Here is an 18,472-nt window from a genome sequence, read left to right as displayed (position 1 = left end):
GTGGACGTAAGCTTCTCCGTGTCTGCCTGAAGAAATGCATTTTTTAAAGACAAAAAATTGTTTTCTTTTTGTAATAGAAAACTGACCGGTGCCTTCAGTTCGATACATTTTCCTTCCATCGGACAACACAAGTGATTACACAATCAGAACCCAACAGGGAGAAACATGAATGAGAAAAACCCAAACCAGACAAACCAGCTGTTTACTACCCACCAGTGAGTGTCTGCCTGCCTCAACCAGTGGAATTAGCTTATTTTTTTCATTAAAAAAATTTTTGTTTTTTAATTTTGGAGAGAGAGTGAGAGACCACGAGTGGGAGAGGAAGAGAGAGAGAATCGTAAACGGGTTCCACGCTCAGCACAGAGCCCAACGTGGGGCTCCACCCCACAGCCCTGGGATCGTGGCCTGAGTCAAAATCAAGACTCGACACTCAACTGACTGAGCCACCCGGATGCCCCAGCTCATGTGTTTTGAAAGGAAAAGATCATACTTATTTATAAAGCATATATATTTCTCTATCAGGTGCCACTTTACTAACGTTTAATCCTCATAGTGACTCCCACAAGCTAAGTATGGTTATTTCCCTTTTAGAGAGGAAGAAACTGAGACTCCCGAGAGGTTGAGCATTAGGGCCGACAGTTGCAGCGCCATGAATCAATGCCCCAAAGGTGGTGCTCTTCTCACAGGCCAGGCAGCCTCAGGCTTTCTGGATTTCCTCTCCCTGCTTTCTCCGTTCCTTGTTTGCTCTGGGATTTGGATGTAAGTCAATCTGGCTCAGCCCATGACCAGGCAAACAGAAGCACCAGCCTCCGACAGGGTTCCGAGCAAATACGCCAAGTCAGGCCTGTCCCAGGCTGGGGTATCCGGGCTGTACTTTGCCCTAGTGAATCAGCTCCATGGAGGCCAGGTGGTTGCAACAGATAACTGACTGGCTGTAGGTCTGAAGGCCAGGTAAGTCTTGGTAGATGTGGCGCCTGGACTTTGACATTCTCCAAGAGGAGAGAGACACTTGTGGGCCTGGAGAGAGCTGAAGGAAGCCACGCTGACGGAAGGTGGGAAGCCGTCTGAGCAGGTGTGTGGGGATGCTCGTTCCCTTGCTTTCTTTCTCTTGGCTCAGCTGTACTGTCAGAATGGGAAAGTCAATATCACCCTTGCTGGGGCCAGGAGGGTCACTTATGTGAATGTGGAAGTGTGGCTTGTCACTGGAGATGTGATGCCTTCACTTTGAGAATCTTGGGTGCCTTTCATTTGAAGTCCTTTGTTGTTTTTTTTTTTAATGTTTATTTTATTTTTGAGAAAGAGAGAGCGTGAGCAGGGGAGGGGCAGAAAGAGAGGGAGGGAGACACAGAATCCGAAGCAGGCTCCAGGCTCTGAGCTGTCAGCACAGAGCCTGATGCGGGGTTCGAACCCACGAACTGTGAGATCATGACCTGAGTCAAAGTCAGATGCCCAGCTGACTGAGCCACCCAGGCGCCCCTCATTTGGTGTCCATAATTATAACCTGAGGTCTAAACTATGGGAGTTGATATCTCAATAATAGAATGATGTGATTTCAGTGAAGAGATTGGGTTTTGTGCCTTCGTGGTTGGAGAAGGGCTGTCTAGTGAAAATATCTGGGGACAAGACAGGCAAAAGAGGCTTTCCTCTTGTTGAGTTTACTTGTGTCCAAATAATATTGAGTTCTATAAACCTTCAGGGAGGACCCAGGTGCCCTTTCACTGTGTTGGGGCACTTGGATTTTGCTGGGAATTTTTGGAAAAAGCTTTCATGCACCTGACTGTTTTCAAGGGAGGGGGCTGACACTTTAGGAAGGAAGGTGGGAGTTTTTCTGAGCTGTGATAGATCTGAGGTGGAAGGCACTTCTGTGCCTTGCTCTTCTGGTATGTTCTGCTTACAGCTCTTGGCTCAGAGCTGTGGACCCTGGCTCCATGGCATTCAAGCAGAGTGATATCTTGATTTCAACATATACCCTTTGACCTTTTGTTCCGATATGATTTTTTTTTTTTTATATTAGGCTGGGAGTTTCAGGAGTGGGAGCAAATTAACCATATTTGATCCAAGTCTTTCAACCTAAAACAGTTCCCAGGAGAGAAAAAATGAGGTCTGATTGAGATAATATACCCTCCTGCCATAAGAGAATCCCCAAGTCACCAGTAAGGGCTGACACATGCTTTCTCTTTGGAGGCAGCTGGATACAGGTTCTTCTCCATGACATGGGGTGGAGGAACTTGGAAGGCAGTATGTCTTCAGAGCTATTTCTCATTTTGAAGGATAAGTTGGGAAAATTATTTTGATGCTAGGAGACCTCCAGATTTAAAAGTCTCCAGCCAGGAAGATCACTGAGACATGGCTTTCTGGCTTGCCATGAAAGCAATCCCAAACTTGTCTCCCTGAGAGGAAGGGCAGGCAGGGCCATATCATAGGGCCCAGTTCTTCTAAGAGGTTAATTTAAGGATTCAGAAAAGATGTCTCTTGAGATCCCTTTAAGCTTCTTTTTGTTTAGGAAATGTCTGCATCCATTCATACTGCCCTAATGTTATCTCTGATATCAAACACTAGCTACTTGTTTCATTGAACAATTATTATATACGAGGCAGTGTGTTGGGTACTTTTCATAAGTTGTCACTGACTCTGACAGTAACCCTGCAAATGAGTCGTTATGGTCCCCATTCCATTTCTCAAGGAAACTGAAGCTTGAAAAAAATGAACTAGCTAATAGGTGGCAGAGTTAGGATTTAAACTCTGGCCTGTCTCCATGCGCACTCATTTCTCTGATAGCAGGGGACCTCCACGGTAATTGTTGAATGAATAATTGCTGGTGGGGATAAATGAACAAACATGTATTTAGTTGGGATACTGTGATGATGTTTTGGAGCTTTATCTATGACTGTTCTCTGTCTCTCCTGCCTCCTACACCTCTTGTTGCTCCAAATATTCTTTTTAATTTTTAAAGCAACATCAGTATAATGTCTAGCCTGTTATTTATTTCATATGTCTGCTTGAGATTTTCCCCCAGATATCTCTATATCACTGCCCAGGTGTTTTGTTTCAGATAAAAGATTTTGAGGACTGTAGATGCTTATTCAGAAAACCTAATCAATCATCATGTTTGGATATAAGCCTAAAATGATGATTTTTTTTTTTTTTGTCTGCAGGAACAGAAAATAATTACATAACTGAATAAAAACACGAGGGAAATTCTGAGGGTCAAGGATGGAATTTTGGGCTCCTCAGTGGCCACCTCAGCCATGGGGGAGGCCCACAGCACCATCAAAGGATCCAGACCGGGGACTTCAGAGAGATGGAAACCATCGGCCCGTTCCTCGCTCTTGGTACAATGGAGAGAGGTACCATCAGTGGCAAGACACGCACAGGAGCCCCCAGCCGCAGCAGGACCCCAGGACGGACCACCAGCAGCCCCATTATGCATCCAGGCCTGGAGAAAGGCGTCAGCCTGTTTTGGGAGTTGACTATTATGAAGGTGGTTATCCCCGTCAGTTGTATTCAAGGTATGGCTCTCACCCTTGGAGTTCACCCAGCTCTCCTACATGCTTCTCAGTAGATCGTTCTCTTCCTTCTTCCTTTTCCTTTTACTCTTCCTCTTTTTCTTCTTTTTCCTTCTCCACCCTGTTACATTGACTTCGCCAAACACTTTCCCCTCCCAAATTGGATTTAGGTAACTGGAAATAGTACTTCCCTCCTTTTTGTTCTCTGGTGGGGCTTCTTAAAGAGGCAATCACAGCGTGACTGGGTGTTGGGGCCAGGGCAGAAAGTAGAAAGAATGGTGGATCCAAGATAGCAGATGAGACCCTTTGACTCGGGGACGGCAAAAGGCAATGTTGGTAGATTATGGAAAAGTTTGTCTTAGAGTTCCTTGTAAAAACTTCTCAGTGTTGTTTGCACTGACACCACCAGCACCAAGAAGAGACTCCATGCCTAGAGCAGTACTCAGGGTGTGACTGGCATACAGAAAAAATATGCATGGGATGAGTAAATGGGAACATTTTAAAAAATGAAATTGACCTGAGAGAAAGCAGGTAGAAGCTTGTAGTCTCCAAGTTCAGAATGAAGAGGTCCCCGTGAGGTAATGCTAGGAGATTCTGGAATTCCTGTTCGTGAATCCTGATTGATAACATAGGATTTAATATTTTATGGAATATTGGAAGTCATGTATGTTTTACTTCAGCTTTTCCAGGTGGAGTGATATTTACCTGCCTACATATTTCGGGTTGAAATTATGACGATTACTGTAAGCCTTTGCTCCATGAAATATTAAAAAATTATGGGGCTCCTGGGTGGCGCAGTCAGTTAAGGGTCCGACTTCAGCCAGGTCACGATCTCGCGGTCCGTGAGTTCAAGCCCCACGTCAGGGTCTGGGCTGATGGCTCAGAGCCTGGAGCCTGTTTCCGATTCTGTGTCTCCCTCTCTCTCTGCCCCTCCCCCGTTCATGCTCTGTCTCTCTCTGTCCCCCCCCCAAAAAAAAAGTTGAAAAAAAAATTATTAGTTAATAAAAGTAATAAAAAAGACTAACAATGTGACATTCTTTCCTCAATCTGTTTTGTATTGTTGACCTCTCAAAAAAGGTATGTCGAGGACAGAGGCAATGAAAGCAGTCAGATTTAAGAGAGTCCAATGTGACTTCTTCATCTCATTTCCATCTGTAATATGCATGGGACTTACAATGGCGTGTTGGGTACCTACACAGTCATCTCAGGAAAGGATATTCTTTTTTTCTTTTAAAGCATATTTATTTATTTTGAGAGAGAGAGAAAGAGACAGAGACAGATATATAGAGGGACAGAGAGAGAGAGAGAGAGAGAGAGAGCACATGGGGGAGGGGTGGAGAGAGGGAGGGAGAGAGACAGAATCCCAAGCAGGCTCTGCACTGACAGCACAGAGCCTGACATGGGGCTCAAACTCAGGAACCACGAGGTTGTGACCCAAGCAAAAATCAAGAGTCAGAGGCTTAACTGACTGAGCCACCCAGGTGCCCCAGGAAGGGGTATTCTAAGATAATTTCAGGGCAGGGTTTTCTAAAATAACATCATGTATTGTTGGATGTATGTATTTGAGGAGTAGGGGAAATCAAAGAGAATGGGACACTCGATTTTGCTCTAAAAATCCCAGCCTTGTTCTGAAATAAAGGCCCTCCTCCTGCTGATTCTGGATCTTCTGTTTATAGGATCTAGAATTAACTGCAATTTTAAAGCAGGTTCTAGATCGACATCACAGATTTGTCCTCTGAAGTTATTTAGTTTGTCAAGTCCTCCATTGGTTTCTCTTTTTACCACACTCATCCTTGAATGACTGACCTTTGTGATATTTTAGGCCAGGCATTGAGGATCCGTATCAGAGCTATCATTCTCCAACCCTGAGGGAAGAATATGCTTATGGAGATTATTACTACCACAGACCCCCGCAGCAGCTACAGGAAGAAAGAGGTATGGAATAATCTCCGAAGAGCCTTTGGGGTGGTGCAGCTGATCTGGTAGACAGGGCGTGCTCAGAGCCTCGTCTTGGCCATCCTACTTGGCTGAGGTAGAACCCCTGTCCTCACCCACTTCTTCCTTGGCCAGATGAGGCCCCAGCAAAGACACTACTGCTAGATGTCTTGAGGGGAAGAGACAGAAAGGAGTCATTTTCCTTTGTATGTGTCAGTGATAGCCCTGAAACTATCATTATGTTACCAGTATTATGGCTAGTTCGTACTTCGTCCGCATTTTTTCCTCCACTCCTCGTTACAGCCAAGATTACAGTCTCTGACCAAGTAACAGTGAAGTCAGTTCTTAACAATGAAGTTGTCAAGTGTGTGGCTGGGCTGGGATGAGTCTGACCGTCATTTACCTTGAGGGTGGCAGATATGCACCCACAGGAATTTATACTCTGCCCATACTGAGGCGTTAGGTATGTGTCGATGGCAGCTTCTGACCTGCCTGCAAAGAGAAATCTGTTTCAAAACTGAAAACACGCACACATGATCCCCACGATGATACAATTGTATGGAGCCAAGGTGGTTGATTCAGGAAGGACTGAGGAGCATTCTGTTGACTCCCATTGTTAGCGCTCACGTCTCAATTTTATTCAATTTGGCAAACATGTTTTTATATCTCTGGTGCTCCGGTGACTCAGCCTCACAGCTCGCTGCTGTCTTCCTAAACTTTTAGGAATGGGAAATGACCTGTCTTGATCTTGTTTTCTCTGAGGGTGCAGTGCCAAGGCGAGAGAGTCCTTATATGTGGCAGGAAGATCACCGAGATCAAAAGTACCTCAGTGAGCATCATCACGAAAACCAGAATAGTCTGTAAGTGTGAAAGGAGAGGCCAGCTCAACACGATCCAGCCAAACTCACACTATGTTAGGCAAGTCTATGGAATCGGGTGCTCGTCTCTGTCTCCAGAACCCCCGTCTGCTTCTACTCTGGCCACGGGGTTGTGGGAGTAGCCCAGGGTGGCCCAGGCCAGCTGTCAGTGGAGTCTTAATTCTGAGAGGCAGCTCCCAAACTTGGGGTCAGCTGAGTCCTGTGAGGTTACTTGAGGTCCACCCTACACGAGAGCCTGGATTCCTTATTGGCCTCAGAACAGATGTGGCTTGGCCGAAGTTTGCAAAATCGGGTCCTGCCCGAGGCTGGGCTGTTTCTCCTCTGCCCACTCCTGTGCACGGAGAATGGGATAGCCCCTGGGAAGGAGTGAGCAGAGAAGAGCATTTTACACAAACACCTGTTCTGGTGTCCTTCAGCCTGGTGCCTTGACCGTGTCTGACCAACTCACCAACCCAGCTGCTCTGCTTTGAGTCATTGCAGGGTGTCAGGCTGCAGAGACCAGCCCTTCTCCACAGCGTTTGGGTTACTTCCAGTAACTGCACTGTGGAACCCAGGAGCTCCCGTTTCTCTGGTATTGATAGATTGCGGTGGCCGAGGGAGGACAATGCTCTTCCCTATGGCACACAGGCCACCTGACACTGCCCACGCTCTGCAGCAGAAGTCTGCAGCTCACTCTGGCTGGCTTGCCCAGGACCCCCCTCACCTGCTCCTGTGATTTTCTGTAGATCCAAGAGTCGGAACTCTCATAAAGACAGTCCTGCTTCTAACACTAGGCCGGAGAGGCCTGGGGACCTGTTTCCGGAGAGTCTGCTAACGGGAACCCAGAAGAATGAGGTAATCTGAAGGGACACGGGGGCTGGTGGACTGTGACAGTGCATCATACCAGACAATGAAATAGGGGCAGGGCAGGGCCCTTGGGAGTGGGGGTGGCCAGTGGCCAGAGGTCTGAGCGGTGACATCGTCCCCTCTCTATGGAGCCTCCACTCATACCTCCTCCTTTCCTTGACTTCCTGGGGCCCTGATCTGGCCCTTTGGCGTGTGTGTGTGTGTGTGTGTGTGTGTGTGTGGCTGGATCAGGAAATGCCACCCAGGTCACTCTGTGGTGCTGGCAAAGAGGAGAGGCTGTCACCGGTACCCCAGTGGACTGGCAATTTGGTTTACCCAGCAAGTGGGGAGTTGCTAGACTATCTGAATTCCGGTCTGAAAAGCAGAGTTTGAAACCTCTCTTGACTCTTCCAGTGCTCGCTTCTGAAATCTTACTGCCTATACCAGCTGGGCCACACAATGGCGTTCTTATATATTTTAAAAATAAACTTTTAATTTTAGAATAATTTTAGATTTTTGGAAAAGTTGCAAAGATACTGCAGAGACAAGCTATTGATTTTTGACAGTCTTATATCAAATTTTTTTCCACATTAGATATGTATGATTTTTGAGAACATTTTCTCCTGTATACCTAAGGCTTACCAGTGCAGGGTACAGACTATGTGATATATGCCCATGGTATCATCAGAGAGCCTAAATCATTTGTCCAAGGTCACAGCAGCTAGGTATTGATAAAACGGATTTGAAGATTTATTTTTTTATTTTTTATTTATTTTTTTTAAAGAATTTTTTTTAACGTTTATTTATTTTTGAGACAGAGACAGAGCATGAATGGGGGAGGGTCAGAGAGAGAGGGAGACACAGAATCTGAAACAGGCTCCAGGCTCTGAGCAGTCAGCACAGAGCCCGACGCGGGGCTCGAACTCACGGACCGCGAGATCTTGACCTGAGCCGAAGTCGGACGCTTAACCAACCGAGCCACCCAGGCACCCCTATTTTTTTATTTTTAAGTCATCTCGACACGTGCAGAGTGCGGCTTGAACTCACAACCCCAAGATCAGGAGTCTTATGCTCTACCAACTGAACCAGCCAGGCGTCCCGACAAAACTGAGATTTGAATTCAGGTCCCGTGGCCTCAGGGCCTACACTCTTCCCACTAGGCCTTAATTCATTTTTTTTTAGCCAACACCTGTCAATTAAATGATCACTTTTTTTTCCTTTCAACACATCCACCACGCGGTGTATTTATTTGAAAGTTTCAATTTTGTTGCTTTGAAGGAACACTCGAGAGGACCATTTCTCTGAAAGTGCTTCTGATCCTTCCTGTGTGTTTTTATTATCTTTAACTTCCAGCCATCGCTGGCCAATGAGTCCAGCCTTCTCCGGCAGCATGAGTCTGGTCTCAGCTCTAGCGCCTACGAACTCAGTCAGTACATGGGAGCTGACTCGGAGCCCTACGATCCCGTGGCGTCGACAGCTTGGAGTCCAATTCAGGCTGGTGGGTACTGCCATGATCTAAGCAACTGGTTGAGTCTTGTGAGAAGAGGGCTGGGTGACAACCTCTTGGAAAGTCACCCTTCCCCTGCACTTCCAAGAGTGGACTGCGGCTGCCCCGTTTACTTATGTAGTTTCTCCTGGGCAGAGAGGCCACTGTGGCTCCATTTCTCACCTTTTCTCTTGTACTGGAGATTGCATCATAGCTGATTCTTGGAATGGAACCCGGTTTGTAGGCATCAGGATCAGGCTGGGAGGGGAGGCGCCCAGATGTACTTTTGTATAACAGGTGAAGAAAGTGAAGGCAAGAGTCAGTTTGGTAAAGCAAGGGCAGGCCACAAAGCATAGTTGCTTTGTCTGGGTGTAGGATACATGTCATGAGTATTCAACTACGTAGAGCCAGAGTCCCCAGCATCTCGCTATCGCTGGGAGTCTGGGCCTGGTGTTTTGCCATTTGGACCAAACCAGCAGATTCTCACATTATATTCTGACATATTCTGAGAGGCTTAAATCTGACTTGTAGCATGGGCTTCTTCTTCTTCTTCTTAAGTAAATGTTTATTCATTTTTGAAAGAGAGAGTGTGAGTAGGGAGGGGCAGAGAGAGAGAGAGAGAGAGAGAGGGAGACAGAGGATCCAAAGCAGGCTCTGTGCTGACAGCAGACAGCTTTATGCAGGGCTTGAACTCATGACCTATGAGATCATGACCTGAGCTGAAGTCGGACGCTCAACCGACTGAGCCACCCAGATGCCCCTGCCTGGGCTTCTTCCAATTATGTCACCTGCCCTGAGTCTTATCCTGGCCCAGGTGGAATTTGGAGAGAAATATGTCGGTGGTGTACTTCTAAAGTAAAGAAAAGCAGCAGCAGTAATCCTAACAGTGTCCACCTGTGTCTGTCGGTCAGAAGATGTCTCAGCAGCTGGTCCCAAGGCACCCATGAAGTTCTACATCTCTCATGTGCCTGTGAGCTTTGGGCCAGGAGGTCAGCTGGTGCGTGTGGGTCCCAGCTCTCCCAGTGATGGACAGACGGCCCTTGTTGAACTGCACAGCATGGAGGTAAATGAGATTCTGTGTCCTGGAAATCTGGCATTCTGCCTTCTGCTTTCCTTGACCTGAGTCTGGACATCTCCAGGAATGGGGTGCCCTTGTGGGGAACTGAATCAGGCATTCCGTGGTTTTGTGAAAGAAAGGTAGGGATCTTCTCTCAAAGGAGTGATGCTAGATTTGTGTTTTTCCTGAGATGCTATTGGCTCATTTTCGACAACTGGAGAACTCACTTTTGTCCTCCTGTGTTCTCCACAAGACACTGAGCCACAGCCCAGGGCCATAGCCATGGGTTCTGATATTGGACTTGACTGACAGGGGCTTTGGGTGGATATAGTCTGGGACACCAAATATGATTTTTTTTGTTCCAGATTATTCTTAGTGACTCCGAAGAACAAGAAGAGATGAGGACTTTCTCAGGACCCCTGATCAGGTAAATTATCTTATGAGCTGCCAAGTAGGGCTTTTGAACTTACAAAATCTGCCTGCCCAGATCAGGGGGATTTGTTCTTGGCTTCCTTAAAAGACAATGTCTATCCCCCTTGGAGTAGAATACTCTGTGCAACAAGATTGAGACAAATGTGGCCTGGGCCATTTTGACAAACAATTTGCTAGCTGAAGAGCAGAAAGAAAAATTAAGATTAAAAATCTGAAAATAGTTCTGTTTTGCAGGAGCTACGTGGTAGGAGGTTTTAACATTCTCTGCACTTAACAGGTACTGGCAGAAAAGTGGAGCACAGCCTGGGAAATCATAGACAAGTGGATCACAGTGGAAAAAAAAATTCTTGCCTTTTTCTAGAGAGGACTAGCATAGTCTGTGTTGAGTTATTGGACAGTGTGCAAGTCTGCCCTCTGCAGGACTGAGCTAGAACTGCTTTTAAATTCTTAGTCAAGTTTCTGATAAATATTTAGGGCACTCTGGTGGAAAGAGTCCTGGCTGGAGTCAAGAGGAGCTGGGTCCTTGGCCCACGCATCCTACTAACTAGAGGTCTCAGGGCAGACAGATCAGCTAATCTTCTTTGAGCCTTAGTTTTCTCTTTCGGAAATGATGTAACACTGGTTGTGCCTACTTTAAGTGGTGGCTTTGAGACGCAAGTGAGATAATGCATATGGAAGCCCTTTATGTATCATCATCACTATTCTATAAACTTATCCTGAAGCTTCCCCCTCCAAGAAAAGCCCATAGTATTTTGACGGTTCCTTCAAGTAAAAGTGAGTGTCAAATCTATTTCTTACACACAGGTATACAGATGGGGGATAGAACGTAGAGCTGGCTGTGTGGACACTGGGGGTGCTGGTCCCAATTTGATTGATTTTATTTGGACGACCTGGAGCAAATAACATTGCCCATTTATTGAGCACTTAATATATGTTGTTAATTCCTTTTATATGGAGGTAGTTTTATAAGGTGAGACATGGCAGGCTAGATTTAAACGCAAGGTGGTCTGACTCCAAAGTCTGTGCCCTTGCCTACTACCCTGGGCAGGGTACCCTGTGGGTCTCAGTTTCCTCATCTGTAAAATGGGGAGGGTGTGTGAGAGAATTTCTGAAGTCCCTTTCTGTTCATCAAGGAAACTACGGACTCAGTACCCCAGCCCTGGGTTGTCAGGCTCCTATCTCAGTCCCCCCACCCTCTGCTAAGCACCCTCCCTCCGTACAAGGAGCCTGCAGTGCTGTGCGGTGAAAGAGTCTGCCCCTCACCCTTTGCTCCCTGAAATCTCTCCATAGGGAAGACGTACACAAGGTGGACATCATGACATTTTGCCAGCAGAAAGCAGCTCAGAGCCGAAAATCTGAGACACAGAGGAGCAGAGACTCAGCTCTACTGTGGCAGTTGTTGGTTCTCCTTTGTCGACAGAATGGGGTAAAGTATTATCACTCCGACGGGTGAGCAGGTGCAGGCCGGATTGAAATTTAAGTCTTTCAGGGATAGAGAGGATTCGGCTTATGACATGATTATAAAAGATAATGTTAAAGAAGCAACAAATGGCCCTAAGTGGGAAAAAATTGCTCAGATGTCAACGCAGTTTGCTAAAGATGGTCTTTTCTCTGCCCTTCTCCCTGGCCTGGGGTTACTGTACCAACCACATAATATGACTGTAAGAGTGGGCCTATTTCTGGTAATCTTGGTGGCTCTGACAGGCAGAAAGTCACCATGAGAGAGTGAAGCTGAAGTGTGAAATACAATAGTCCAAGAAAGGGCTGTCTTGTGTTTGGAAGTTGACCTCCTCATGAAGACGGCAGGTGCTCTGGTGCCCTCCTTCTTCAGCAGGGGCTGCCGGCCCGAGGACAATAGGATTCTCCCTCAGGATGACCCTCTTTGCCTCGCAGTCCATGGTGGGATCTGACATCGCGGAGCTGCTGATGCAAGACTGTAAGAAGCTGGAGAAGTACAAGAGGCAGCCGCCAGTGGCCAACCTCATCAACCTGACCGACGAGGACTGGCCGGTGCTGAGCTCAGGGACCCCGAACCTGCTCACCGGGGAGATTCCCCCCAGCGTGGAGACGCCTGCACAGATTGTAGAGAAATTCACTAAACTGCTCTACTACGGCAGGAAGAAGGCAGGTGTGGCCCTTCCATGCTTGTTTTTAAAAAGTAACTACGCCCCCATCACTCACCCCTCCTCCAATCATAGGAGTAATTTATACTCATTTTATAGCACCTAAGAAGCTCAGAAAGGTGCAAAGAAAAAAATTATATAGCCTTACCATTAAAAGCTAACATCTGGGGGCGCCTGGGTGGCTCAGTTGGTTAAGTGGTCGACCTCGGCTCAGGTCATGATCTCACAGGTCATGAGTTCAAGCCCCACATCTGGCTGTCTGCTCTCAGCACAGAGCCTGCTTTGGATCCTCTGTCCCCCTCTCTCCCTGCCCCTCCCTTGCTCTCTCTCAAAAGTAAATAAACATTAAAAAAAAAATCTGTTAACATCTTGATATACTTAATTCTAGCATTTTTCTATGCACATATATTAAAGATAGAATTAAATTACTAATGCATTATTTCTACTTTTTCAGTTAAGATTATATGGTGTAATATTCCCATGGTATTAAAACGTACCATTTTAACAAATGGACAATATTCTATGATATGAATTTTAAATATTTTATTGATCTAATTCACTGTTTTAGAATATATAGGCTATTTATAATGTTTTTTTTCAACGTTTATTTATTTTTTTGGGGACAGAGAGAGACAGAGCATGAACGGGGGAGGGGCAGAGAGAGAGGGAGACACAGAATCGGAAACAGGCTCCAGGCTCTGAGCCATCAGCCCAGAGCCTGACGCGGGGCTCGAACTCACGGACCGCGAGATCGTGACCTGGCTGAAGTCGGACGCTTAACCGACTGCGCCACCCAGGCGCCCCAAGGCTATTTATAATTTTGTCACCCATTATAAATTACACAATTTGAACATCTTGTTATATAAATCTTTGGATTATCTTCTTATTTTTTTAGGATAGATTCCTAGAATGGAACTATAAGTTAAAGGGTACGCACTTTTAAAAGCTTCTTCACATATACGCTAAATTAGTTTCCAGAAAGTCTGTTTATAAACGTTATCCTCACCAGCTATATCTCAGGCATGCCTCCCAATATTGAATACTTTAATTCAACAGATGAAGAGATGCCTTGTTTTTTTGATATGTAAATTAGATGATTTTTATTCTTACGGTATTTATTCAAAAAATTTAATTGAGGTATATGTGACAAAATTGCAAGATTTTTAAAGTGCACAATGCGATGATTTGATGTACAAATACATGGTAAAACGATTTTCCCCATGGAGTGAATAACATTAATCACCTCATATACTTACCTATTTTTTTATGCCTTGTTTAATTTTGAAGCTGAACTCACATTTTACAGAAGTCTTAAAGAGAGTTTAAATACTGGAATATATAATTGAAATCAATTTGAATGACTATGATTCAAAACTCAAAAGATAAAAGCATGTAAGAGACGAGATGATGCCCCCACCCTCTCAGCCTGTCTCTAAAACAGGCTGTCTCTAAAATATCCAGAGATGTTTTCTGCATGTAAGATTATGTTCTCCTTTTGTTCCTTATAGCTTACCATATATTATTTCTTTTTTTTTATTTTTTTAATTTTTTTTTCAACGTTTATTTATTTTGGGGGGGACAGAGAGAGACAGAGCATGAACGGGGGAGGGGCAGAGAGAGAGGGAGACACAGAATCGGAAACAGGCTCCAGGCTCTGAGCCATCAGCCCAGAGCCTGACGCGGGGCTCGAACTCACGGACCGCGAGATCGTGACCTGGCTGAAGTCGGACGCTTAACCGACTGCGCCACCCAGGCGCCCCTATTTCTTTTTTTTTTTTTTAATATTTTAGTTTAAAAAATAAAAAAATAAAGATTTTATTTTAAGTAATCTCTACTCCCAGCATGGGGCTCACACTTAACAATCCTGAGATCAAGAGTCAAACACTCTAGTGACTGAACCAGCCAGGCGCTCCCATAGACCATTTCTTCACCTTCCTTTTTCCATTTAACAAAATATCCTAGAAAACACTCTATAACATGGTTGCAGTTGTTTTCTGTAAAAGGACAGACAGTAAGTATATTAGGTTTTGCAGGCCATGGGGTCTCTGTTGCCACTACTCATATCTGCTGTTGTCTGATAAAAGCAGCCACAGACAATATGTAAATGAATGGGTGTGGCTGTGCTTTATTTATATACATAGACATTTGAGTTATACATAATTTTCATGTGTAATGAGGTGTTATCCTTTTTTTTTTAAGTTTATCTTCAGAGAGAGAGAGAGGGCACATGGGGGAGGGGCAGAGAGAGAGGGAGAGGAGGAGAATTGTAAGCTTCTGGAAATGGAAGTGTTGAGTCAAAGGGTACATGGCTGGAAATTTTGAGAAATATCAACAAATTGCCTTTTTAGAGGTTGTACCAATTACTCAATGAACAATATATGAGAGTTCCTGTTTCCCTACTCTTACCAATTTAGTGTTTCCAAGCTTTTCATATGTGCCAATCTGAAAGGTTAAAAAAAATATATATATGTGTATATATATATATATATATATATATATATATATAATTTAGTGGAGTTGTTCCTCTTCTCTTGTTATAAATGAAGTTGAATATCTTTTAATCTGTGAGTTAAAATTTTTAAAAATGTTTATTTATTTTGGAGAGAGAGAGAGTGTGCACGTGCGTGTGAGTGGGGAAGGGGCAGAGAGAGACAGAGACACAGAATCTGAAGCAGGATCCATGTTCTGAGCTGTCAGCACAGACCCTGACGGGGGGCCCAAACCCATGAACTGTGAGACCATGACCTGAGCTGAAGTTGGACGCTTAACCGCTTAATTGACTGAGCCACCCAGGTGCCCCTAATCTGTGAATTATTTTGTCATGGATCTTCTACGTTGTTCTGTTGGGTGTTTGATCTCAATTTATTGATTTGTAAGAGCTCTTTACTTTTTAAGGACTTTCTGTACGAAATTACTTTTGTGGGCTGATATTTAGAAAGGCTTTCCTACTTTAAAACTAATTTATGAAAATAAGGTTCAAATACTTTTGTGACTTCACCTTTACATTTGAATCTTTAATCTCTGTTTATCTGTATATGATGTTATATTTTATTTTATTTTTTCCAAAATTTTATTTAAATTCTAGTCAGTTAGTATTCAGCGTAATATTGGCTTCAGGAGTAGAACCCAGTAATTCATCACTTATACATATAACACCCTGCATTCATGTGATATTATATTTTAAATGAGTGGTAGACATGATATTCAGTGAAAATCAGTGGGATCATATGATAACCATCCCCTTGTTCACTATATAGTAGGGACCTGAAGTTTCACAATTTATTTATTCGGTAAACATTTGTCAAACAGCCACAACTTCTAAGGCATTGAATCCAGTGGGAGATACAGAAATAAATCAATAAAAATCTCTTTCCTTAAGAAAAATTAAGTAATGACCATAGCAATAACAATAACAAAAGCAAATATTTATTTATTTATTTATTTATCATTATTATTTGTTAATGTTTATTCATTTTTGAGAGAGAGAGACAGAGTGTGAATGGGGGAGGGGTAGAAAGAGAGGGAGACACAGAATCCGAAGCAGGCTCCTGGCTCTGAGCTGTCAGCACAGAGCCCGATGCGGGGCTCAAACTCACAAACCGTGAGATTGTGACCTGAGCCGAAGTCAGACACTTAACTGACTGAGCCACCCAGGCGCCCCAAAAGCAAGTATTTAAAAAATACTTTCTATGTACCAGGCACTTACTTAACATCTTACATGCATTGTCTCATTTATCTTCATAGAAGCCCTGTGGGTTACGTTCTATTCTTGTTTTATGTACTGACAAATGAGGAGAGTTAGTAAGTTATAAAACCAGAGTTCAGATCTAGGCAGCCTGATGTCTGAACTTGGGCTTCTGACCATCCACTGCACCACCTGCCATACCTATAGCCCCAGAGGTGAGCAGGGGATAGAAGGAGTACTCTGGGGGCTCAGAGTGGTTCATGAGGAACTGGAGACCAAAATGTCTTTAAAACCTGTATTAATATTGACTGGGGTCTCATTTCTGGCACTGTGTCAGATTAATATCCTCAATGTAAGTTCTCAGTCCACTTATTCCTAAATTATATTTTGGGAGATGCAAATTTTTGAGCAAAGTGGTGATTCCCAACCAATTATTAGTAATTCCCTTAAAAAAATACTGTTGTGGGGGCACCTGGTGGCTCAGTAGGTTGAGTATCCGACTTCAGCTCAGGTCATGGTCTCATGGTTTGTGAGTTCGAGTCCCATATTGGGTGAGCTCCAGCCCTCCTTTGGGATTCTCTGTCTCGCCTTCTCTCTCCCTCTCTCTGCCCCTTGTGGGATTCTCTCTCTTTCCCTCTGCCCCTTGCTCATGCACACTTTCTCTCTCTCAAAAATAAATTGAAAAAATAGAAAAGCTATATTTATAAAAAAAATATACTGTTGTGAATTAGTTTAACCTATGTAAAGAGTAACTCAATGTCATTTTTGCTTGTAGTGGATGTGAAGTTGAATTTCCTAATGGTGGTTGTTTAAATTTGTTCTCTCCCTTTTCAAATAAGATAGCATGGGAGATGTCAGGATGATCAAGGAAATTTGTGCTTGGAAGTGGAGTTACCTCATTAGTGACTTCCTGTCCAAAAAATCGCATTATTTGAGGGCACTAAAGAAATTATTAATACTAGGTCAAAACCTCAAGTATATAATTCTGAAAATTGAATGAAAAGATGAGTGTGAGTGTGCGTGTGTTAAAACTTACAGCCTCTAACCCATCTCACCAAGTTAACGGTGTCATTAATTTGGCACATGAAGTTGATAGATAACAAGCACTTGATAGTTAACGAGCAATTAGTTATAATATTAGGTGGGGCAGGTCGACTGCTATGCAAACTGGCTCAAACATGGTAGCAGCTACTTTCTATTCATGTGGGCATCCTGGGCAGGCGAGCAGAACGGTGGGTCAGCCCTTCTTCCCGGAGTAGTTCAAGGCATGGAGGAGGCTGTACCATCTGAGCATATAGTCTATGTGGAATGAGAAGCCATCTTCATTCCAGCCAGCCAGATGGGGAAAAGGGCATGGGGGACCGGGCACAGGACTTCTTTGCACCAGATCTGGACGCAATAGAACCATTTCTGTTGCCATTCTAGAGCCTGGAACTCAGTCACTTCTAGGTGCATGGGAGGCGGGAAAATGCGGTGCAGTTCTTTGCCCAGGAAGGGGGCAACGGCTTTTGGTGGGGAGCTAACAGTCTCTGCCACAGTTGTTAAAAAAGAAACCGTTCCTGTAACACGCCCCCATGAATGTCATCTTGCTACCTGTACTTTGAGACTCAGTCCTGGGGGTGCGGTGCTTCTCTCGTGTTCGGTGCTTAGGTTCGTAAAAGTATCATGTGACTTCTGCTAAAGAGCTAAGGCTGACCGGAAGCTACGTTTGAGGGGCAGATGATGAAATAGCAGAATGTATTTGATAAAGTGAAGGCTGGAGAAGGGACATCTTAGAGAGAAATAGGCACCCGCTCTTCCTTTGTCCCTCTCACAGATGAGGCTCCGAGCCTTCCTGGGAGCCCAGCTTGTACAGCTCAAGGGCAGCAGTACCCAACCATCGACATTTGTTGTTTGTGGGAAGGTGAATAGGGCCATGCTGACTGTGACGTGCTTTTGTTTTCAGGAAGCCTTGGAGTGGGCCATGAAGAACCACTTGTGGGGCCACGCTTTGTTCCTCGCCAGCAAGATGGACCCAAGGACCTACAGCTGGGTTATGAGTGGGTGAGCAGGCCACTGGCAAAGAAGACCTAAGGAGCAGAGAGCAGAGAGAGGCCCGCCAAGGGAGGGAATGTTGGAGGGCAAATGCAGGATGTGCTGGGAAGCCCCACGCATCAAGCATCCTTCCAGTTTTTCTCTTCTGACCTGGACCTAGCATATCGCTTCTCCAGATTCTTACAACCTAGACGTGGACACATTCTTTCTACCTGCTATGTTAAATATTCAGTTTAGTAATATTTCTCAGGGTCTGAGTTTCCAAAAATTGCATGGGTTTCTGCAATCTGGTAGTTCTCTTTGGGAGGGGCTGTTCTAGATAGTTCCATCAGTGAGGGAATAGGTGACCACTTAGGGTTAACTGACAGAGCTTTGGGTCTGAGAGTTAGTAGCTGTCTACCACTGAGTCTTGCAGTGGGGGATGTGGGCACAGAGAGGAAGGTCGGGATATGGGGGAGCAGGAGCTGTGCTAGGAACAGGCTTTATAGGACGGGGGATTACAAGCAGAAGT

The 18,472-nt window shown here is 44.8% G+C and overlaps 1 protein-coding gene across 6 annotated transcripts in view; it reads left to right on the top strand.

The window, feature by feature from the left end:
* The window catches only part of SEC16B (SEC16 homolog B, endoplasmic reticulum export factor), a 57,907-nt gene that overhangs the window by 16,289 nt on the left and 23,146 nt on the right, over positions 1-18,472 (top strand). For 2 of the 6 annotated variants that reach the window (XM_047840280.1, XM_047840275.1), the window contains exons 3-12: positions 3,156-3,509; positions 5,329-5,441; positions 6,211-6,301; positions 7,045-7,153; positions 8,498-8,642; positions 9,542-9,693; positions 10,053-10,114; positions 11,410-11,545; positions 12,013-12,243; positions 17,873-17,970. In XM_047840280.1, the coding sequence (XP_047696236.1) occupies positions 3,214-3,509; positions 5,329-5,441; positions 6,211-6,301; positions 7,045-7,153; positions 8,498-8,642; positions 9,542-9,693; positions 10,053-10,114; positions 11,410-11,545; positions 12,013-12,243; positions 17,873-17,970 (1,433 nt within the window). In that variant the 5' untranslated portion in view covers positions 3,156-3,213. Of the gene's footprint in view, positions 1-77; positions 216-980; positions 1,073-3,155; positions 3,510-5,328; positions 5,442-6,203; positions 6,302-7,044; positions 7,154-8,497; positions 8,643-9,541; positions 9,694-10,052; positions 10,115-11,409; positions 11,546-12,012; positions 12,244-17,872; positions 17,971-18,472 lie in introns of those variants that run through there. The other 4 variants (XM_047840276.1, XM_047840277.1, XM_047840279.1 and 1 more) reach the window with 4 other exon arrangements.

The sequence above is a fragment of the Prionailurus viverrinus genome, chromosome F1, assembly GCF_022837055.1.
Source record: "Prionailurus viverrinus isolate Anna chromosome F1, UM_Priviv_1.0, whole genome shotgun sequence".
In the NCBI taxonomy this organism is placed as follows: domain Eukaryota; kingdom Metazoa; phylum Chordata; class Mammalia; order Carnivora; family Felidae; genus Prionailurus; species Prionailurus viverrinus.
This window is presented reverse-complemented; position numbering and strand designations above follow the sequence as displayed.